The sequence below is a fragment of the Mirounga leonina genome, unplaced genomic scaffold (assembly GCF_011800145.1).
Source record: "Mirounga leonina isolate KUSES-001 unplaced genomic scaffold, KU_Mleo_1.0 Mir_125, whole genome shotgun sequence".
NCBI classification, from domain to species: domain Eukaryota; kingdom Metazoa; phylum Chordata; class Mammalia; order Carnivora; family Phocidae; genus Mirounga; species Mirounga leonina.
In genome coordinates this window covers 73,347,389-73,362,507 of record NW_023270305.1, presented here as the reverse complement: position 1 = coordinate 73,362,507, position 15,119 = coordinate 73,347,389, and the positions used below count along the sequence as shown (strand labels likewise).

The following is a 15,119-nucleotide window of genomic DNA, read 5'->3' as shown; positions in this document are numbered from 1 at the left end:
CCTGGAAGTTTGTATATATGCATTGGGTTTTATATTTCTCTGGGCAATTTCTTCTAATCCTCTTCTCTTACTGTTGAGTAAAGCCAAGTCTGGAGTGGCTGCATAACTATATTAGGACTTTACTGAGCAAACATTAGTTTGAATCGATTTTATTGATGTTGTTCCTTTTGATTAGAAATTAGTAATCTGGAAGAGGAAACAACTTTAACACAGTTTTTAAAAAGGAGCTCGAGGGCGCCTGGGTGGCTCAGATGGTTAAGCGTCTGCCTTCGGCTCAGGTCATGATCTCAGGGTCCTGGGATCGAGTCCCGCATCAGGCTCCCTGCTCCTTGGGAGCCTGCTTCTCCCTCTGCCTCTCTCTCTCTCTCTGTCTCTCATGAATAAATAAATAAAATCTTAAAAAAAAAAATAAAAAAATAAAAAGGAGCTCGATCTCACAACCCTGAGATCATGACCTGAGCTGAAATCAAGAGTCAGACGCTTAACCCACTGAGCCACCCAGGCGCCCCTTAAGTTAAAACATTTTTAAAAAGTGTTACCTCCTACAATAATGTTTTATTGGCCAGGAAACAAGGAAATGTTTGCAACCTGATGTTTGTTTAAACTGCACATGCACTATATGGATCCCCATACTAAACATAACAGACGTGTTTTAAGTTGTCCAGTGTGCCTTTTGTACCCACCACAGGCTCCTGCAGTCGCCCCTCTAAGTCTACAGTAGCGTGGAAGGAAGACTAACACTCACTGAGGTCCGGGCATTGCACCACGCATGTGCAACGGGGATGGCGATTTCTCTTACGTGAGATAAGAAAGCTAAACCTCACCTAAAGCTGAATACCTGGCCCAAGTTCCCACACCCGGTCAGCGGCAGGGTCAGGACGCAAACACACTTCAGTTTGGTGCTAAAGGCCAGGACTGCACTGCCCAATACTATGCTCTCACAGTCGAGGTGAGTCTGGCCCCTCCGTTGGGTGTGCATTCATACAAGATTGGTCCGGGCTGGGTGGAAAGTGGTGGGCGGCTTGGCAAGCTGTCCTAAAGGTTAAAGTGGTAGGTCAATGGCCATGGAACATGATAGAGCTACCTGGCCCTTGGAAAGGATTCAGAATCCCATTGGCATCATCCTCTTCCCAAGTGTGTCTACTGTTTCCCCGACGTCAGCGCCGCTGAGCTGGACAGAGATGTAGTTCCAGATCTTTCTGTCCTGTCACTTATAAGGAAGACAGTACATGCATATTTCCATCTTATCGGGCCATATTGTTCTCTACCTCTGCAATCCTCAATTCCTAACTCTCAGTAAGTCCTGACTGACAGAACACCTCCACGTCCCAGCCACTGCCCTGGGATTGTGGGAACAAGGGGACACTGTCCTTGCTCAGGGAGCTTGAAGGCCAGTGTGAAGCTGAGGCCAACTGACCAAAGCTGGACCCATCCTATTCTCCCACAGGGCCATCCATTCTTGGTCACAGGAGCCACGCCTGCCACAAAAGAGGGGATTTGAAAAGCTCTAGCCCATTAATGGGAGGCCCCTTACCAAGTCAATCTTGCTGCTTGTCAATCGAGAACATGACTATGAGACTCCTGCATGTGCTTTTCTCTCTATTTTCATGCCCTCCCCTCTAGCATCGAAAACCCCTCTCTCCTGCATCCCCTCCTTTCTTGGTGGATTTCATCCTTAAAATTTGATCTGACTTCAGGATTCAAGTATCAGTCTCCAGAGGCCTTTGATTATTAGCAGAGGGCTCCTGAAAAATGAAAGGATTATGGTTCTAATGGATGGATTCCACATGAAATTACAGAGGCTTGCTCACCTAAATCTGTGCACACACACACACACGTACACACACACACAAGATACTGTTCACCAGTGACCCAAATTTGAAGAAATCCCCAACTTCAATGCCCCTGGGTGTCCAAAACAACCTGTGTAGATTCCCATTGGTTTTCTTTTTTTAACGATTTTATGTATTTATTTGAGAGAGAGAGAGTGACCACAAGCTGGGGGAGAGGGAGAAGCAGACTCCCTGCTGCAGGGAGCCCCATGCAGAGCTCGATCCCAGGACCCCAGGATCACGACCAAACCCAAAGGCAGATGCTCAGCTCAACTGACTGAGCCACCCAGGTGCTGCACCCTGCCCACTGCTTTTCCCAAAACCACTGTCAAGGCCTCTCCTCATTCCATCACATTAGTCTCACGTTATTCGTCAGCCTCCAGCACCTTTCAAAGTTCATCACCACAGCCATTGAGCCACCTTGTTTTTCCTGCCCTGTCTGATCGTCTTCCTAGTTTTCCACACTTCTCCGACAGCCTGTCTCTATTTGATGCTTCCACTCTTCCTTCCTAATCCAGGCTGTGTTCTCCACCCTCCGTATCAGAGAGAGTTAATGCCTTCTGTCCCTATCTGTCTCCAAGCGATGTTTGTGGATAACTGACTCTTCCCCTCAAGGTGCTCTTCCTGCCCTGTCTGGGGTACTTCCTGCATTTAAATCATGCCTTTATTCAATCAGGACTAGGGAGATTTTTTTTTTTTTACCCCATTTGCGAGTATTCATTCTATATTAGTGTGAAAAGACCCAGTTGTGACCTACTTCTAGAATCGTCACTCTTCAAAGAACACATAAAATTCACTGGTCAAAACAAACAACAGGAAAAGAGTTCTTGAATTTCTTTCTGACTCCTGGGGGTTCCTATGTATAGAAACAAACCAAACCTCATTTTGTGCAAAACCACATGAGTGATAACAAGGTTTCACCGCGATTATCTCACTCTGCTCTCAATAGCACTGTTGATAATGATCAGGACCCACCCCAGAAATCTACTACATCTGAGCGCACACCACCACCGCTCCCCTCACCTGGCCCCCAGCTATCTTTCACAGGTCAGCCTCAGATCTCTATAAAACTACACACATACTCACATGCAGAGGCAAGTACATACCCAGCACCACAAATGTGCCAGATAAACACCATGTCATCAAGACTAATAATCCATCACATAGAACATCGCTTGTCCCAGTTGCTCCTTCCCAGCTCACCAAATAAAGTATAAAGAGAACCTAGTTCAGTGATAATCACTGAAACATTCAGTTGGTTTTTCTCATTTCAAAGAACTTATGACTCTTGGACTCTTGATGATGAGTGTCCTGGCATAGACTATAGGGGTCTGTCCCATGAAAGTCATGCAAAGCCTTTTCTGGGCTCTTCTCTCTCACTGCCCCTGGCTGTAGGTCTGTGATTGGCTGCAAGACCCACACATCCTTCACTCACACTACCACCTGATACTCAATAAACCCCGGAAAACTGAACCGGGATGAGTCTACACCAGTTCTGACCCCTTGCCCCAGCCTGAGGATGCCATCCAGGAAGCTGACGTTGCCCCCCTTCACCACATGTTCATTATGGAGTCTTCACTTATCCAATTTGACCAACGACTCTACACAATAGGAGCAGCTGAATTTTAAAATGAATTTCATTTGGTACCCACTTATCTTTAGTAAGGATCCCCCAAAAGAGATATTAAGGTAATCTTTTGTTAAGATCACTAAGAAGATAAACACAAGGGCAAATATTTAATTTTTCCATAATGAAGTATTTATTGCATGTTGTAGGAGAGCCTAATGCATGGATTATCCTTTCAGATGCTGTATATCTGATTTGCTGAACTAAGTCCAAGAGTGCTATGAAATATACTGACACAAAGAGAAGCTATACTCACCCCATTTGGAAAAAGTAAGATCCACTGTCCTCCAACTCAACTGGCCAAAACTCCAAAACATAATCGTGCAGAGAAATTCTGGGTGAACTGCTTGAGTTTAGCTCAATGCGCCCCTGTGATCGACTGCTCTTGTACCATTTAATGATGGCTGTTTCATTCTTGGGCTCAGATGCTGATGAGCAATATCTCAGATAGAAAGGTTCCCCTCTGACTGCGGTGATGTTAAAACGTGAAGTACAAGTTTCTTCATAAGATTAGCAAAGTAAAAGAAAAATAAAAACAGAATGACAAAGGTAAATGTTTTCTTTCCTAACGCATGAGGCAAATAAGCCAGGTGAGTAAGAAAGTCCTGAGCAATCTCAATGCCTCAGTCTTGTGAGTTCTCATTTTAAAAAGGGTCAATCTTTCCAACACTAAGAGACAGAAAGTCAATCTTTCCAACACTAGGACACTCTCGAGGCATAAATGTAGACAACATTTCCAACACCTTTACCAAACAGGACACAACCAAAACTTAACCGACCATAGCTAGAGGACAGATAAATGCAGTGAAATCTTTTCAAAGAAAATGTTACACATTACAGATTCCTCCTAACGAAAGCCACAGAGGTCACCGTGTTGCCACACCTACCCCAAAACATCCCTAGCTGGGGAGTCTCCATGGAAATGGAAACAAGAAATCTAGAGGCCTCAGAGTTCCTCCCCTGTCTCACCAGAATGTGCTCTCAATCAGTTTACCCGACCATTCCCTGGACAGGCCTCCGGATGGTTAAGGTGCTCCTCTGTAGCTTAGAGTGTGTGTGAGTTCATTATCTCTCTGGGTTACCACGTGGACCAACAAGAATTGATTAATACTGTTACTTCCCTCCTTGAGTGCTCTTGCAAGCTCGCTCTCTCCCTCCTTCCTTCCCTCCCTCTTTCTCAATCAGCCCAGATACTCTGTCTTCAGAAATTTATCTGATCTTTTCAGCTGACAGGGTCATCATTCCCCTCCTTTTGAACTTCTGATAGTTCAAAGTCAGCCCTCATGGACCCTTTCCATATCCTGTTCTCCAGCGGCTCCAGCATGCCCTTTTATTTTATTCAAGTATAATTAACATACAGTGTTATATTAGCTTCAGGTGTACAACATATTGATTCAACAATTCTATACACTACACAGTGCTCACCATGATACGTGTAGTTACCATCTGTCACCATACAATGTTATTTCAATATTATTGACCATACTCCCTATGCTATAATTTTCATCCCTGTGATTTATTTATTTTATAACTGACTGGAAATTTGTACTTTTAATCCCCTTTATGTATTTCACTCATCTCCCTACCTCCCTTCTGGCAACCACCAATGTGTTCTTTGTATTTTAGGAGTCTGCATTTGTTTGTTTATTTATTTGTTTTGTTTTTTAGATTCCACATATAGGCAAAATTATATGATATTTGTCTTTCTCTTTCTGACTTATTTTACTTAGCATAATGCCCTAATTTAGGTCCATCCATGCTGTCCCAAGTGGCAAGATCTTATTCTTTTTTGTGGTTGAGTAATATTTTATTGTGTGTATATATACCCACCACATCATCTTTATCCATCCATCTATGAACGGACACTTGGGTTGCTTCCATATTTGGCTGTTATAAATAATGCTGCAATAAACATAGGGGTGCATGTACCTTTTCAAATTAGTGTTTTTGTTTTCTTTGGATAAATACCCAGTAGTGAAATTACTGAATCGTATGGTCTTTCTATGTGTAACTTTTTGAGGAACCTCCATGCTGTTTTCTGCAGTAGCTGCACAAATTTGCATTCCCACCAACAGTGCCCTTTAACTGAATTTTGAGAATAATCCTTAAATTAAGTAGAGCATTTCTCTGAGGGCATGGCCTTCTCTATAGTTAGGGTCGATTTCTCAAAGCAACTGCCTGGTTTTAACTCGATGTTATTAACCACAATGTAAAGAGGAAGTGGCTCAAATGGTAGAAGTATTTTTTGAAAACATGGATGTCGAATCTACCTCAAAGTACAAGTGTTAATGAATACCAACCTTGTGTTTGGTGGTTGTTATAGAAACTCCATTTTACATTTCACCACTTCAACACAGAAGGTGTGATACATGTGTAAGTGGGCTGGTGTTAGTTTTAATTGACATCCAAAAGGATGGCATGTCAAAAACAATTTCACTTATTTTCCCATTTCAGGGAAGTAATACACATTAAACAAAGGACACAAATCCTACAGTCTGTGCTCTTCTGCCTAGATTCTTTCCTAAATCATCATGTCTCTGATAGGCAGACATGTTGCTGCATGAAGCAGTGATTTGTTCTTTTTCTCATAGTTATGTACATCCAGTTGTGTTCATATTTGACAATTATCCATTCCGTGGGTTTTGAACATACGGGTTATTTCTAGGTTTCGGCCACTCTTTAAAAGAACACTTCTATAAACACCTGTGCCTCACTATTTCTTTGGGGGAGGACTTATCATCTGTAGAAACCTAACCTGGCTTACAGACTCTCCAGGGGTAGATGGTTGGAGTTGAAAGTTCACGCTCCCCTGGCAGTTAATGGCTTCAGCTACCTAATCTTTCTTATGCTTCACACTATAGGCTTTGTTGATTAGAAATTGTTTTTGATTGAAAAAAAAAGTGAGTGTAATTCAAGGTGTATGGACTGCCCAGAGCAAGAACTCCCATTCCTACATGAACAGAGAGTAAGAATCCAACAGGGTCAACAACCTAGACCCTTTGGAATGATGTCTGTGTTTGGAAATGTCTTGAGTTCGGATAATAAATAGGATACTGTCATTCAACGGCTACTAGGTTAAATGAATCCTCATGTAGAATATTGTCATATTTGCCCAGAGTGAACCCTTTACAAAGGGTGCTCTTCAGATACCTAAAAGGACAAAGAGCTAGGACCTTAGTCACCTTATAGAATGGGCTGTGTGACTAGTTTTGAGCCTGAAACATGTTTCGCTGTAACTTGGGGGCAAGGTTATTAGTGTGTGTCTACAGAGCAGGGTACCCACAATGCACACTTCCCTGTGCCTTGCTTTTTCACCCTGCAGTTCCTAAAAGATCAGTCATCTGGCATCAAGAGGAGCAGATCTACCTCCTTCCTTTAACATCTGGGTAGTATTGCACTGTCTGGATCTCAACAAAAATGGGCCCACTTAAGTAAACATTGGACTGGAATTATTTGAAAGTATCAATAACTTAAACTCCCTCTCTCTTCAGCAGTAATTCTCAAAGTAGGGGATATGGGCTTATGTGTCACTCTCTCCTAATTAACAGATCAAGGCAAATCAATACTTGTGTTCCCACCTTCTCCTCCAAAGCACAAGGAGAACCTTGCTAATCAGTCATGAATCTCTTCTCCAAAGGATCCTGATGAAGCCACGGAATTCTTCTTGATAAAAGTCTCCAAGCTATCACTGCTAATCAGTTAAAACTGGTACCTGCCACCTGATATAAAGCCTACTTGTTTTGCCCAGTCTATGCAGTCTTTCTTATGTATTCCTTCTAACTCAAATACTTCCCTCAAGACCTGTAAGGCATTCCCACTCACTGTCTTCACTACCTAAATAATGAGATGAATCTTGGCCTTCATGTTGGGAGAAAAAGAATGTGTGTAAAACTTGCTAAAAATCAATAATAAAGATGGCTGTGAACTCTTCAGTTTTAAATAACATAAAGCAGATTTTCATCTCAGACAAATGTAATTTGTTTCCAGATACAATCCTGTTTTCTCTGCATAAACTCAGAGGACTAAATCTTTTCCTTTTCAGTAATCCCATATGATTCTTTACTTGATTTCTTTTTTTTTTTTTTTTTTTGAAGAGATAAAGAGATAGAGAGAAAGCACAAGTAGGCAGAGAGGGAGACAGACGGGGAGGGAGAAGGAGAAGCAGGCTCTCCGCTGAGCAGGGAGCCTGATGCGGGGCTCGATCCCAGGACCCCGGGATGATGACCTGAACCAAAGGCAGCCACTTAACCGACTGAGCCACCCAGGCGCCCCTTGATTTCATTTCTATGAAACTTTTTATTCTCTATGCCAGGGACACCAAATGGTTGGTAACTTTCAAAGTAAAATCTAAAACCACTAATTTTAATGAATTCAGCATCTTCAATAGCCACCTCCACATAAAGAAGTGAAACCTTGATATTCCCTCTAGAGGACCCATGAAGTATGCTTGTGGATGATTATATTCACTTACCTGAGGTGCTTGTAAACCTAAGTACCAGAAGTGTCAAGAGTAGTTCTATACGATGCATCTTGAGGATTCTGCTTCCAGTGGTTTCTCTGGAAAGCAGAGTAAGAAGGGTTTAGCCAAAACTTGCAGACAAATGTATACCTGTATCAGGAAGGAGATTTTTAAAAATCTTCTGGCATACAGATTTTTAAAAAATCAGTGCAGTAAGTTTTCATATCCCTTAATATACTCACCAAGCATTCTCAGAACTTTCAGCCACACAGAATTCATAAAATTTCAAGGTAATGAATTTCAGCATCCAGAAAGAAATTCCTAAGAATGCAATTTTTTAATACAAGAAAGTCTGCTGTATTTCAAGCCTGGTCTACTAAACCTTACCTCAAAGGTCAAAATTGAGGACAAAAATATTTCCAGAAAATCTACTGTTCTATGAATAGACAGTCTGTGACACACCGAGATATGTGTGGCAGGTCTGCCCACGTAAGGGTGTGTGTCTGTGTGTCTGTGTGTGTCCTTTTTTCTCTCATCACACCAAAATGCTCATCATGATCTTCATTTGTGGCTTGAATTTTTAAATATCCATCTTCCTTCTTCAGAACTAAGTTTTTCATAAGTTAGGAACTGAGTCTATTTTGTTCATTATTGTACCACTAGAGTCCAGAACAATGCCCAGCACAGAGTAAGCACTAATACTTGTTACAGAGGAATAGGTGTATGGATGTGTGTGTGTGTATTTACACACACGTGCATTTATTTTAGGGAAACAGAGAAAGCAGGAGTTTCCTACACTCCAAATGCCTAATCTACATGGACTCAAAACTGTGTTGAATTTCAATCCTACTCCAATACATACTTTAGCCTATGAATTACAGATTTAGAGAGTAAAATGGGAGAAAGTGGCAGTGGGACTCTGACACCGAGTATGAATATTTCATAAGCAATCCCATGTTCCTTGCATAGCACACAGTGAGCTCCACTGGGTGGAGGGAGCACAACACGATGGAAGAGCTTGTTTTCTGGTGCATACAAACCTGGGCTGGCTTTCCAGCTAGAGCCTTGACTAGCTGTGCAATCTTAGGCAAGTTACTTAAAAGTCTCAGATCCTATTTGCTCATTACAAAAATGGAGATGAGTAACAAGGCCTATCACCAAAATTATTGAGTGATTAGATGAACTAATGTAACGAAGGCTTTCTGGATGCATGCTAGCCTCTCGGTCCCAGATAATTCTGTTACCAACTGCCACTCACCTCCCATACTAAAAAAAAAAAAAAAAAAAAAAAAAAAAAAAAGACTGTTAATGCCCAAATCCTGGATGAAGTTTAACGGCTAAGTTGTCAAACCATTTCCATCAATCTTTATGAATAACATCACAAAGCATCTGCTGTAATTTCCAAGAGATAACAATCAATAAAGTAAAGATAAAAGAGTTAAGTACGTATGGAAAGTACCAACTGTTCATAACCAAATTAGAATATTTCTATGGTTCTATGGTTTGAAATCAACCCCCCACCCACGCACATATACACACATTTATTATTAACTATCTATTCTCTTACCTCAGATAGAATGAAACGTATTGTTTCCTCTGGCTAAGGTTGACACAGCCTTGTAAAGGGCACTGCTGTTTTTTTCTTGGTTTGGGTTTTTGTTAATTTTCAATGTCTACTGAGAGATAAAGTTTCTACGAAATAATCCAACATTCTGATGAGTTACCTCTGAGTTTCAATATGAAACATGTTAAGATCCCAAATTAGCTGATATTGGCAATACTCTGTGTGTGTATATATATAAATTTTAATGTACTTATTATGGATTTAAAAGATTAAGATATTAAATAATGGAGCTCATTTCCAAAAGAAAAGTTATTCTGCGAAGTGTCACAGATACCCTAGTAAGTATTAATAAGATATATATAGGAGAATATAAATATTAAATTTCTTTCATGAAGGAATTTGGGGTTTTTTTTTTAGTGTTATGTTTGATATTGATTTTTTTCCTTTCCATAATTTTTAAATTTTTCTTGCTCTTTCTTTCTTCCTTTCTTTTCTTTTTAAAAAAATTGTTTTTGATTTCTAAAGTATTAAATGCCCAATATAGGACATTATAAAATGAAGATTGAAAAGAAAAAAATGATCTCAATATGCATAATACTTTAACATGTTTCCTTGTACTTTTTCTTCATGATTTTCAAATAATTAAAATCTTCAAAAATGTTCACATCCTGCATTTTCCACTTAATCAATGAGCACTTTCCTGAGTCACAAAGATCTCTTTGTTAATATCATCTTAACTGCTCTATATATCCCTCGATATGGGTCTATTACAATCTATAAGATATATTTTATCACAAAATAACCCCACGACTATCTTCTTGTGTTAGGTGGTACAGATTAGTTTTTGGATCACGGCCTCTGGTGCCAGACTGGCTGGATTTGAATCCTCATCTTACTCTTTACCAGCTGAATAATTCTGGGCAATTCACTTACCCTCCCTGCTCTTCAGTTTCTTTATCCAGGAAAGAGAGTAACAACACTACCTCCCAGAAGTGATGTGAAGGTTTTGTGAGTTTCTATTGCAAAGTATCCAGTGCATAGAAGTATCACTTCAATGTTAGTTATTTATCTACCTTTCTCATTATTTTCTTGGTGTTCCGACAATGGCAAGAATACATTTTAAACATGATTAACATATACTATCAAACCGCATTCCAGAAATGTAATAATTCATACTCCTCAGCTGTGCAAGATAATATCCATCTACCACACCCACATAAGCATTAGGCGTTCAAATTCTTTAAATGTAATTCGCTCTTCAAATTGGTAATGGTGTCTCATGCCTTTTTTAAACCTGCATTTCTACTGGTATAAATAAGGCAGAATATTAAGCATGTAGTTTTTAGCTATTTTATTCCCGTCTGTATGAACTATCTTTTTATGCCTTTGGGTCCAGTTCTTAGATATTTTAATGTTTTTTTTTTTTCAATTTGTTGAGTTTACCTTCAAATTCCTCTTTTGCTGTTTTCACATATGGGAGACGTTATAGTTATGCAGTCAAGCCTACCGTGCTTTTCCTTTGTGATTTTTCCATTACTTTTACATGTTGAACATTCCTTCCCCCTCAGGGGTCAGATATATACTCAAGGTATACTTTCTTCATTTTTATGGCCTAGGGTTGTTTTTTTTTTTACATTAAAATTGCCTTTATCCATTAACAATTAATTTTCTTGCTTGGTATGAAGATAGGTCTAACTCACCTTATTTTTCTCAAAGAGCAGCTAATTACTTCTCTATAATTAAAGAGTCCTGCTTTTCCTTTCAGTGTGCTGATAGCATAGTTACCACGTACGGGCCCTCTGCAAGCGCTCTGCGGAAATCTAACAGCAGGACCCCTTGGACGCAAATGCACGCACGCCTGTGTGTGTCCGCGTGCACGTGTGTGCACGCGGACACACACACACACACACACACACCACTCTCTCCTCTTCCACTGTGCTTTGTTTTTCCATTCATAGCACTTATCCCTAACTGATATACGTTGTTTTATGTTTATTATTTGCTGAATTGATGAATTCATTCAATTCATTAAATAGATACAGTTTGGTGTCTTAGTCGATCGTCTGATCCACTGTAACATCCACATAATCTTACCTCTGAAGTGCTCATGACATCTTGGAAAATATGTTTTAACAACTGATGTGAAGTCTAGGGCACTCATTCTCCCCTGGAGCTTAAATAATAATAATAATAATAATGCCTGGGTCCCCAGCCAGACACCTGAGGTACCGCCTGGACATTCTGATTGCTACAAATCTCCCAGGTGATTCTAATATGCAACCAAGGTAGGGAGACACTAATCTAGGGGACTTATTTGTATACCTAAAAGTAAATTTAATATATCATAAGTATATATATTTAACAACAAGTTACTATTTAAGAGCTATTAAGTATCTGTAGATACATACGCATGTATATATGTAAATATGTATGTGCGTGCACACACATACACACACATACAAAGAACACTCACAAACTTCCCCTAAATCACCAAGTGGCATGATGTTTTCTCTAAATGAAAAAGGTTCTCTTCTAAAAATTGTGTGACCTGGGGTGCTGGTCAGATACAAGCCAACCGTTCTCTCTGACCCCCGAGGTGGGACAGTCCAGGCCCCTGCAGACTGTCTGAATGCTCATCTCCTGAGCCCCTGGTCCGCCCACCTGCCCTGTTTACAGACCACACCCTGAGCAAAGTGACCATCCTCTTAAAAAAAAAAAAGTAATTCACAGAGACCCATAGTTGTGAGGCTACTTCAAAGTCCTTTCTGCTAAGGCAGCTGGGACCAGACCAGGTGAACCAGTCCGGATTGTTGAGAGTGACACTGACTGACACATGAATCAATGTAGATTGCCTCAGTGTAAGTCACTCTTACCAGCAAAACACAATCGAGCACCTCCTAAGATAAACTGCCTTGATGAAAATCTTAACACCAGTGATTTTTAAAATAATTCCCTCTCTACAGTGTTCGATGCCTGTTTCACTCACCAACTGAGATGATAAAACTACCAATGCAAAGAGGAGAAAATGATCTTGGACACAAAACACACATCAGGGGCGTGCACACACACACACACGCTTCCGCTCTTAAGGAAAGCAGAATTTACGCTGAATTAGGTTTTTCATCTGCAAGGCCAGGAACATCATTCTGACTTCAGAGTCCTGTCACACAGATATGTGTTGGTACCTTGATGCCTCCCCCACCTCCTCCTGTGCATGTGCTAGTCTTGCTCCCCAAACCTTCTCGCTTCTAACTGCGGGGTCCCTGCAGTCCTTAGAGCCTGGCTGTATGGTTCCCTTCTCAAGGAAACATTCTGACTGCCAGTGCCCCGAACAGCCTTTGTCCACACCTGTGCCACACTGCATTCCCATTATTCCTGGATCCATCCCCACTCCCTGGGAGCTCCCTGAGGGCAGGGACCCTGTCTTCCCAGACCACTTGTTCATAGCCTGTGTGTGTGTTTTTATGCTGGGGGGGGGGGCGGGGAGCAGTTGCCTTGTCCCAGAACCTGCGCACACCCAGAGTCTCCCAAATTTACACCCCCCAAGCCATTCAAGGCCCTCAGGTTGAGAAGTGTGCCCCAGATCCCAGCACTGCATAGCACCAAATGAGTGTTTGCTGAGGTTACCAAGAAGAGAACAAGGGAAGAGGGTGAAATTAATACCATAACCTCAGGTGTCTAGACCTGACTGGGATCACCCAGTCATTAGTTTGTCTCATAACTGCAATGCAACTTGCTTGGGGTTCTAACTCCTGGAAGCACCTGGAATTAAAAGCAAAGGTTTTGGAATCAGAGAAATTTTGGTGTGAATCTGTGATCTATTAGTAAGCTGGATGCCCTTGGATAAATTCCTAAACATCTCTGTGCTTTGATTCTCCTCCCTTTATTAAGCATAATGATAATGCCTACTTCATTTGGCCTACAGGAAGATTAAGTGAAAATAATGCATCTAAAAGTTTTCTACACCATGTCAGACAAGTGCTTAATTAGTAAAAACTACCAATTATTTTAGCTGTTCTCACTTTTTCAGAAAAAAAGAAATACTGGCAAGTTTTAGCCTCTGAAATTATACTATCAGGGAAAGTCAATGATGTTGGCTCACCAATTATTCATGTGTGTGTGTGTGTGCGCGCACATATATGTGTGTATATATACAGACACATGAACATATATATATATACACACTCAATATTGAAAACTAGATATACACAGATGTATATACATATCTGCATGTATACGTACACATACGCAGTCCCTATTTCTGATGGCTCCAGTTACGATTTTTTGATGGATGGTGCAAAAGAGATACACATTCAAGTGGAAACCATACTTTGGATTTTGAATTTGGATTTTTTCCCAGGCTAGTGATATGCCCTATGATCCCCACTAGCCGCAACTCCCGGTCTGCCTGAAGATCATGACGGTGAACAACAGATACGCTTACAACCATTCTGTACCCATGCAACCATTCTGTTTCTCCCTTTCAGTTTATTATTCCATCAATTAAACGAGATACTCAACAGTTTATTATGAATTAGGCGTCGTGTTAAAGGATTTTGCCCAACTGTAGTTTAATGTAAGTGTTCTGAGCACCTTCAAGGTAGGCTGGGCTAAGCTATGATGTTCAGGTTAGGTGTATTAAATGCATGTTCCAGGAGTAACTATTTTCAACTTAGGTTGGGTTTTTCAGAACTACCCCCATCATAAGTGGAGGAAGATCTGTGCACATAAGGGCACACATTCTTAACCGATCTTGTTTTCAGAACCCCTGCGCAGAGGCCGGGTTGCCCCTGGCCCGGCGGCTGGCGGCAGAGGGCAGTGGGGAGGGGGTGCGGCTGGCAGCAGGGCGCCGCTCCTTACCTTCAGAGGGGAGTCCCCCGAGGCTGGGCGGGGGCAGCAGTCCCTCCTCCACTCTGGTCGCGACGACGGAGGTAGGAGTTCCAAAAGCAGGTGAGAAACAGCAATCCGCTGCCTCCCTAGCACTGGGAAACACGAAAGGAACGAGAGGAGCCGCAAGTGTGAATAAAGAGGGAAGGCAACTAGAGAAGGTTGGGGAAAGAGAGAGAGAGAGAGAGAAAAGGAACAGAGAGTAAGTAGAAAGAAAAGGCGTCTGGCAGCCGCGGAGGCTGTGGGGGCGCACGCAGCTCCGTGTCCGCAGTGCTAGGAGGGGCGCTGCTCGGTCCCGCGGACCGTCCCGGGTCTGGGATGCTCCAATCAGAGATGCTCCTGTCGGGGTTTTCTCCCAGGGGGGGGGCTGGGGGCCGGGAACCCCCCCAAGTTTGCGGTGTTCCTCGGTGGGGAGTACGCCCGGTTTCGGGCCCTTTGGCTCCGGGGTGCTCCTGGTCTGGGGCGCCCCTCGCAGAGTGCCAGGGATATGGACTCCTCCACCTGGGCGCCCGCCTCTGAGTTCCGGGAGCCGCTCGATCGCGGGCGCGAAGGCACGCAGCTGGAAAATCCGGCGCCTCGCCCTTGCGCAGAGGTCGCCTGTGGTCCCAGCCGCGAGCCGCGAGTTTCGGGAGCCCCTGGGCGGTGGGCGGTGTCCAAGGGACCTGCCGGGCCCCGGGCGCTCGGTGCTGCTCCTTGCGCACCCTACAGGCCCGCCGAGAGGTTTGCACTAGAGTTAGGTGGGGAGGGAAT

General features: G+C 42.4%; 1 protein-coding gene across 2 annotated transcripts in view; it reads right to left on the bottom strand.

Annotated features, from left to right (window-relative positions):
- Nucleotides 1-15,119, bottom strand: part of IL18R1 (interleukin 18 receptor 1) — a 36,834-nt gene extending 21,715 nt beyond the window's left edge. Inside the window, exons 1-3 of one of the 2 annotated variants that reach the window (XM_035001855.1) lie at nucleotides 14,343-15,119; nucleotides 7,931-8,016; nucleotides 3,716-3,959 (exon numbers count right to left, since the gene is read on the bottom strand). In XM_035001855.1, coding sequence (XP_034857746.1) covers nucleotides 3,716-3,959; nucleotides 7,931-7,988 — 302 coding nt within the window. In that variant the 5' untranslated portion in view covers nucleotides 7,989-8,016; nucleotides 14,343-15,119. The remainder of the gene's footprint in view (nucleotides 1-3,715; nucleotides 3,960-7,930; nucleotides 8,017-14,342) is intronic. The other variant, XM_035001856.1, reaches the window with a different exon arrangement.